Genomic DNA, 8,156 nt, shown 5'->3' on the forward strand with positions numbered 1-8,156 from the left:
TTCTTCTTATTCTTTTTAATACTAATCTCCAATTTTTTGAAATTGTCATAATATACTCTTTACTATTTTTTATTTTCTCATTTCTATATTTTCTTTCCTTTTTACTATTTTACATACTACTCTTCAATTTTTTAAAGTTGTCATAATATACCCATTAATATATTTTTTTTTAATTAAGTACTTCACTCCTATTCTTTTATTTTTAAATTCATTTTATTAAATATAAAAAATAAGGTCCGTCGCCGCAAATGCGGCTGACCCCGAAACTTGTTATCTACATAGCTTTTTAATTCCACTATTATAAATCTTATTCACCTTTAAATATATATATGTACAAGTGCATTGTCATTTGACAATTTACTCCATAGTTACTTCCTAGCAATTCTCTTTTCATTTTACACAAGTTTCATTATATTATATTTCAGAATAGGTAGGTGTAAAACTTAAGTCACCAATTTTAAAAGTAGGCGCCAAGCGTTTACATTTCATTTTGTAGGGACGACACGTTACCTAAATAAATAAATACAAGTAATACAGTAAATGGTTTACTTCATGGCTAAGACATCTTCTAATCGAATTTGAACTCGAGTTAACCTTAAAACGAGGAAAATGAAACATCCTACTATATGTACATTTATTAACCTATATAAACATATCAACTTTCATACGGAAACCATTAGCAAGTAACTTTAAATTATGATATAAAAAACTTTGTCGTTTCGGGGAATTGTTACAACATATTTGACTATATATAAAGATTTAATTATAAAATAAGACATCATAAGTTCCTAGCAATTTCCAAACATCGGATAGCTTAAAACCTGTCTATAAATGACGCTGTTTTCATAAAGTTGGAATGACAATCTTTCCTACTCTCTACATTGTAAACTAGAGCATCCTTTTACCTCTTATTTTAAAAAAAAAAAAAAGTTCCTACTGAAAAAATCCGAAAAATGATTAGCGAAATCGTTTCACATTGTGACATTGGGGCTATGATGTACAACATAAGCACAATAACACTTTCAAAAGCTCAAAAACGATGGCGTGTCGCCTACTTTTCTGTTTCCTTTTCAAACACTATGTTCTCCATCAACAAAATTTCCAAAAAACTAAGTCGTTATCCGATTTCTGAAATAGTATCAGTTCCTTCGTATACTGCACTTAATATAATCCCACAAGCTAATAGCGAGCGGTTTTCAAACATTGATCAGGCTGAACTCACCAAATTAGTCAAAAGCAAAGATTTTAAAAACCTTAATAATAAATTTAATGGTGTCAAAGGTTTAGCTGAATCTCTTCAAACCAGTCTTGAAACTGGTATAACGAGCAATGATATCAAAAACCGGAACATAGCGTTCGGCTCCAATACATACAAAAAACCGCCCCCAAAAGGGTTTGTTTATTTTGTAGTCGAAGCTTTTAAAGACCTAACCATTCTTATACTATTAGCGTGTGCAGGTCTTTCTTTAGGCTTCGGTATTAAAGAAGATGGACCTAAAGAAGGGTGGTACGAGGGTGGTAGCATCTTTCTAGCCGTCTTTTTGGTTATCGTCGTATCTGCAGTTAGTAACTTCAGACAAGAACGACAGTTTGACCGTTTGTCTAAAATAAGCAATAATATAAAAATAGATGCTATAAGAGACGGCCGAAGACAAAAAATATCCATTTTCGACGTGGTGGTTGGTGACGTTATAATTCTAAATATCGGAGATCAAATTCCCGCAGATGGTTTATTTATCGATGGCCATTCGTTGCTAATTGACGAGTCGAGCATGACAGGAGAAAGCGATCACTTAGAAATCGATGATGTAACGAATCCATTTTTGTTCTCGGGATCAAAGGTGGCCGACGGGCACGGTAGAATGCTTGTGGTGTCGGTTGGGATGAACACCGCTTGGGGTGAGATGATGAGTTCGATAACAGGCGATTCGAATGAACAAACGCCACTACAATCTCGTCTCAATAAACTTACGTCATCGATTGGAAAGGTAGGTCTTGCTGTTGCGTTTCTTGTTCTTGCGGTTATGTTAATTCGTTACTTCACGGGACATACTAAAGATGATAACGGAAACCGTGAATATAACGGGAAAAGCACGACTACGAATGAGATACTCAATTCCGTTACGCGTATTTTCGCAGCTGCTGTTACGATTGTTGTGGTGGCAATCCCCGAAGGCCTACCGCTAGCTGTCACACTCACACTTGCGTATTCTATGAAGCGAATGATGGCTGATCAAGCCATGGTTAGGAAGTTGTCTGCGTGTGAGACGATGGGTTCGGCCACTGTTATATGCACCGATAAGACCGGCACTTTGACCATGAATCAAATGAAAGTTACAAAATTCTGGCTTGGACTTGATCTCATTGAAGACGATTCTTCTCACGAAGTAAATTCGAAAGTTCGTGATCTTTACCATCAAGCGGTCGGTTTGAATACCACTGGCAGTATTTACAGTTCAGGAACGGCTCATGAATATTCCGGTAGTCCAACTGAAAAGGCGATACTTTCGTGGGCGGTTACGAATTTAAGCATGGATATGGAGAAACTGAAGCAAAGTTCAACCGTTGTTCATGTTGAAACGTTTAATTCTGAGAAGAAACGAAGTGGTGTTTCGATTAAGAAAAATGAAGACGACACCGTACACGTTCACTGGAAAGGTGCAGCGGAGATGGTACTAGCAATGTGTTCAAAGTATTATCAGAAAAACGGAAATATAGAGTCGATAAATATCGAAGAAAGGGAACAGTTTGAGAGTATAATCGAAGGAATGGCAGCAAGCAGTCTCAGGTGTATCGCTTTCGCTCATAAGGAACATAAGACTGACTACAAATCACTACCCGAAGAACGGTTGACGTTGCTTGGTATTGTTGGGATCAAGGACCCGTGCAGACCGGGGGTAAAAGAGGCAATTGACGCTTGCAGGTCTGCCGGGGTCGAGATTAAGATGATAACGGGAGACAATGTTTTCACAGCAAAAGCAATCGCGACAGAATGCGGTATACTTAAACATGGTCAACAAGTCAACAAAGGAGCGGTAATAGAAGGTGAAGAGTTCCGTAACTACTCGGAAGACGAAAGGATGGAAAAAGTTGACGATATTCGAGTAATGGCGAGATCATCTCCCTTAGATAAGCTTCTAATGGTGCAATGTTTGAAAAAGAAAGGTCATGTCGTCGCAGTCACAGGTGACGGCACAAACGACGCACCGGCGTTAAAAGAAGCGGATATTGGACTTTCGATGGGGATTCAAGGGACCGAAGTCGCAAAGGAAAGCTCGGATATTGTTATATTAGATGACGATTTCGCTTCGGTGGCAGTTGTGTTAAGGTGGGGTCGGTGTGTGTATAACAACATCCAAAAGTTCATCCAATTTCAACTTACGGTGAACGTTGCGGCTCTCGTCATAAATTTCGTAGCCGCCGTTTCTGCCGGTGATGTTCCGTTAACCGCGGTTCAACTTTTGTGGGTCAACCTAATTATGGATACTTTAGGTGCTCTCGCGCTTGCTACAGAGCGGCCCACGAAGGAACTCATGCATAAACCACCGATCGGGCGAGTTGCGCCGCTTATAACAAACGTCATGTGGAGAAACTTATTAGCACAAGCGTTGTATCAGATAACGGTTCTGCTTACTTTTCAGTTTAAAGGTAAATCGATTTTTAACGTAGACGAAAGAGTGAAGAATACGATTATCTTTAATACGTTTGTTTTTTGCCAAGTATTTAACGAATTTAACTCAAGAAAGCTGGAGAAAAGGAATGTATTTGAAGGACTTCACAAGAACCGGCTGTTTATAGGAATTATTGGGGTGACTATCGTTCTTCAAATTGTGATGGTGGAGTTGCTTAAGAACTTTGCGGATACGGAGAAGTTGAATGGAACGCAGTGGGGAATTTGTATAGCGATTGCAGCCTTGTCTTGGCCAATTGGTTGGGTTGTGAAGTTGATACCAGTACCAGATAGACCATTTTTTAGCTATATTAGAGGGGTATATACAAGGTTTCACTAGTTCCCTCCTCCGAGGGGTGTTACTGTAATATAAATATAAATTTAAAGTATATGTTGTTATTTATTTTGTAAAAATGTTCCCATCCTATGTATGTAGTAGGTAGATAATCGTTTTGTAATTACCATGATTATATTATACTATATTTTAGTTAAGGTTGATTTATAACTATTATTATCTACTGTTTACTGGATTAGATTTAATATTTAATTTAATTAAATATATTAATTTTAATATATGTATTATATATCACAAAAATATGGTCTTGGCCTAAATCTTAATGATACATTAACTAGTGTTCTAAAAAAATGCTACTTTCAGTGAGGGATGTTAAGAGTAATTAACCTGACATGTAAGGCATTTGTCTGTCTGAACCTTTTCATACACAAGCCCAGTTTCAGAAGGCAGATGCGACGACGACAACGACAACGACGACAACAACAAAAAAAAGGAGGTGAAAATGGTCAGTGTGCCAGAGGGTAAGTAGTATAAAGTATAAACAAAAATATTATTCGGGTTCTTATTCCATTCAATCTAGTTCGCAAAGTGTTGAAAGTTCAAAGTGTTGATAATAATCATGTAAACAATATATTAACTGTTGCTAAGCACCTAAGCTACAACTAAGGCCAAAAGATAAACTGCTTGCGACAAATTGATTTGTTTATACCTGAAAGAAAAAAGTTGATATTTGATCTGCAGCAGCAGGAGGCTGCCTATAATGCACCAGTTATCATCACAATCTCAGAATAGTTTGTATATTAAGCTACTAATTGATTTAATTATGCATTATATGAGCAGAATAAGGAAAAGAATTTATATAAAATTAACATGGTAATGTCTCATACATCCACTTATTAGTGTAGAAATAATCACGATTATCTCGTACTAATTTTTAACTTTCAAATCTATTTAAGTTCAGATGAGATTATGTAACGTCCATATTTTCAAACACTCAAATAATAAATTTCGCAAAATAAACATTTCATTATTTTAGTCATTTAGTTAAACTTCGTCAACATTTAGGTTGAAGGAGAAGGTAAAACCAATCCCACAGGTCAAATTTTACAACTGCTGAATAACCACCCACATAGCCTGACTTTGAGTATGAATTCATCCCCAAGGTAGATGATGATTTATGAAATTTATTTAAAATTTTAAACTAGCTACATAATGTTTTTTTTTTTTTTTTTTTTTAAAAGGCAATAGTCATAGATAAGCAATCCTAAATATAGTTTGGTCTAGTCAACCTTCAAGCAAACACTTTTATCCACATCTAAACCTTTTATAGCCCTGCCTTAAGCCCTTAACCACGTGAACCTTGACCAATACTACCTTGAAAGATACAATAACACAAAGCTTAGTGAGTAACATTTGAACATTTGGTTATTATTATTCAAATGTAGCAACAACTCAGTGGTACCTGGTATCTTAGAAGCTGGGACCCGCCATGTACAAGCTTGATCCTAAAAATGGCACAGGTTCGATCCCCATTCGTGGCATGAATTTACAACTCTTGTGGCAGTGGCAGGGGATGATTATTGCTCCTGTCACATGTGTGGAGACCCGGTAGATGTAATCATCCAGCATCCAACTCTTTCGGGGTGGGTATGGTCGGTTTCCAAAGGAAACACAAGGTCGGGTGTACCTGCCAAACATACACCTTTTGATCCTAACATTTGGTTATCATCAACAATCAAAAACTAAAACAAGTTCACACCTTTAATATGAAACCAAAGAATAAAATATGAAAAACTAAGTTATCATCACATATCTTAAAATTCGCCACAACCCATAAAAGCTCATCGCAACTTATAAAAGCTCCTCGCAACTGATAAGCAACTCATAACAGCTGGTAAAAACCAAAACAACTTTCATGTATGCCACTCATTTAAAAGTTAGAATATTCACTTGTAACACTCACTAGTATGTATCTAAATGAGTATATACATATTAACACTAAGTTTTTAATGATCAGTGGGATTACATTAGAAAGATTATCATGCAATGGTCATGTATCCTTAGCTTGACCAAACATAATTACGTTATGAGAACAAAAAAGTATCAAAATACCTTAAACTTGTATACGTGAAAGCACTATTTTCATTTGCTTCTTGTAAAATTCGAAATGAAACATTAAAAACTGCTTCAACATGCCTCAAAGTTTCATAATTGTTCTTAAGCTTAACAAGAAACTCTTTTCACACTTGCAGTCACTCGAAGTCTCTCTTGAAAATACAAGATGTTTGATATATGCTTCAACGTTTAGGCAAAATTAATTAATCTTGAATCCAGTCATCAATCATAGAAAAAAATTTGGTTGCTTAAACATCATAGACATTGGTGTTCAGTTAATTGCTATGACTCATCATAGAACATGGACTATTCAGTATTCACTAGTTATTGGTTGCTTAAAGATCCCATAATTAGTAACATAATGCCAAGAATTGCAAGTGATTTTCAAACTAAATATGACAACTGAACCACATATAATATCTTAAGCACCAACCAATACATACTGATCGAATAATAAAAAATCACATAGAGAAAAAACCACAATGCACATATGAAACGGTAAAAAAAAAAAAAAAAAAAAAACATACAACACATATAAAACTGACAATCAAACACAATTCAAAAATTCCATTGTAACTTAAGTCAGACTTGGTTGTTTAATGCATAGGTGATTCAAATTCAACCTATAGCTGGGTTCTCAAAAACAACTATACAAACTTGTACATGTCTTTGATCATGGACTAAATCAACAAACGATACGCACACATGCTTATTCATACATCCCCCAAATCGTTACAAAAAACATAAACATGCATACACATTTAGTTTCAAAACCTGCATAACATACGATCCCACTCGTGTTTCATTAATAATTAAACTCACATAGAAACTATAAAAAGCAATAAAAATGTTCATATCACACCATTTAAATTGCATTACTTAGCAATATCAGAATTAGCAGGAGAAAAGAAAGTTGACGACGCACTTTGTTGACAGTTCTATTTTGTAACTTCTATCTAATACTAACTTCATATTCAATATTCAGTTGGATTTATCTTAAATCACTTTATAATCAATTTACAAATTTACAAAATATAAGAAAATATTAATAAACAAAACTATTATCCCAACGAACAGCTGACAGCAACTTATAATAAAGATGCACAAATTATGAGATGAAATTGGATATGAGGGAATTTAGATCCAAACTACGGCAAAATACATCAAATATTAGCTTACTTAAATAATTTATAGACAGGAACAAAAAAGATGAATACCCAAAACAGACACGGATCTACGAAAAACTGATGTGCAATGAAATAAGTAGGTTACCTGTACAAAAATTGATATGTGGAAGGTTGAAGGAAGATGAACAAACATAGGTTTCTTAAACTCTGAGGATCAAATGAAAAAAAAAAAAAAAAAGTAAGATTCGTTTATAAAAATGCTAACGAAACCTTAACGCGAATGATTGATCAGAGACTTATCAGAGTACAGTTCCTTTTGAAGAATTGTGAAATTGAGGATCGAATCATCGAGATCTAACGAAGATGAGACTGACAAACTACATGGAATGGAATAAAAAAAAAAGAAATTAAAAAAATTACATTATTTTTTATTTTTTATTTTTTTTTTTTTTTGGCAAAAATAACCATAACATATAACTAACTCTTTTCATCAATTGAGAAAGACAAACAATTTTTTTTTTTTTTTTGGCAAAAATAACCATAACATATAACTAACTCTTTTCATCAATTGAGAAAGACAAACAACAATACAATCGAAACCAGATGCAAACTAAGGCTCAGAAACAGTGAACGAACTCTAAAACTAACTAAAGAGCATAAGCTAACTAAACCGGAGCCTTGAGCAGCCATACCACTAACAATAACACGGATCACAATCAATAAAAGAAGAATCAATACAAAATCCCCATCTAACCAAAACATACAAACATAAAAACGAACCAAAACCGCTCAAAAAAACTACTCAACACAAAATCCCCATCTAACCAAAACATACAAACATAAAAAATTACATTATTGTTATAGTTCTAGTAACTACCCTTAATGGCCTAATCTATAGTTGTAGACTTGTAATTATATTTTTATAAAAAAAGATAAAGATAAAGTATAC

General features: G+C 34.5%; 1 protein-coding gene and 1 long non-coding RNA gene across 3 annotated transcripts; one reads left to right on the forward strand and one right to left on the reverse strand.

Moving 5' to 3' along the window:
* Positions 1 to 953: 953 nt before the first annotated feature.
* LOC139843295 (putative calcium-transporting ATPase 13, plasma membrane-type) lies at positions 954 to 4,124 on the forward strand. The gene has a single exon (XM_071833365.1). The coding sequence runs from the start codon at positions 954 to 956 to the stop codon at positions 4,008 to 4,010; it is 3,057 nt and encodes a 1,018-aa protein (XP_071689466.1). The 3' UTR covers positions 4,011 to 4,124.
* A 514-nt stretch (positions 4,125 to 4,638) lies between these two features.
* Positions 4,639 to 7,585, reverse strand: LOC139844436 (uncharacterized). 2 transcript variants are annotated; one of them, XR_011757955.1, is made up of 3 exons: positions 7,478 to 7,585; positions 5,428 to 5,652; positions 4,639 to 5,339 (listed from the first exon to the last, which is right to left on the reverse strand). It is a non-coding gene; the product is annotated as an uncharacterized lncRNA (long non-coding RNA). The 2 variants fall into 2 exon arrangements; XR_011757956.1 differs by lacking the exon at positions 7,478 to 7,585 and adding an exon at positions 7,353 to 7,445.
* Between the last annotated feature and the right edge of the window lie 571 nt (positions 7,586 to 8,156).

Source organism: Rutidosis leptorrhynchoides, chromosome 4 (genome assembly GCF_046630445.1).
Source record: "Rutidosis leptorrhynchoides isolate AG116_Rl617_1_P2 chromosome 4, CSIRO_AGI_Rlap_v1, whole genome shotgun sequence".
Classification (NCBI taxonomy): Eukaryota; Viridiplantae; Streptophyta; class Magnoliopsida; order Asterales; family Asteraceae; genus Rutidosis; species Rutidosis leptorrhynchoides.

Bases quoted from the DNA above. Each gene is read 5' to 3' on its own strand.
- LOC139843295 (XM_071833365.1), top strand. From the start codon at position 954: ATGATTAGCGAAATCGTTTCACATTGTGACATTGGGGCTATGATGTAC.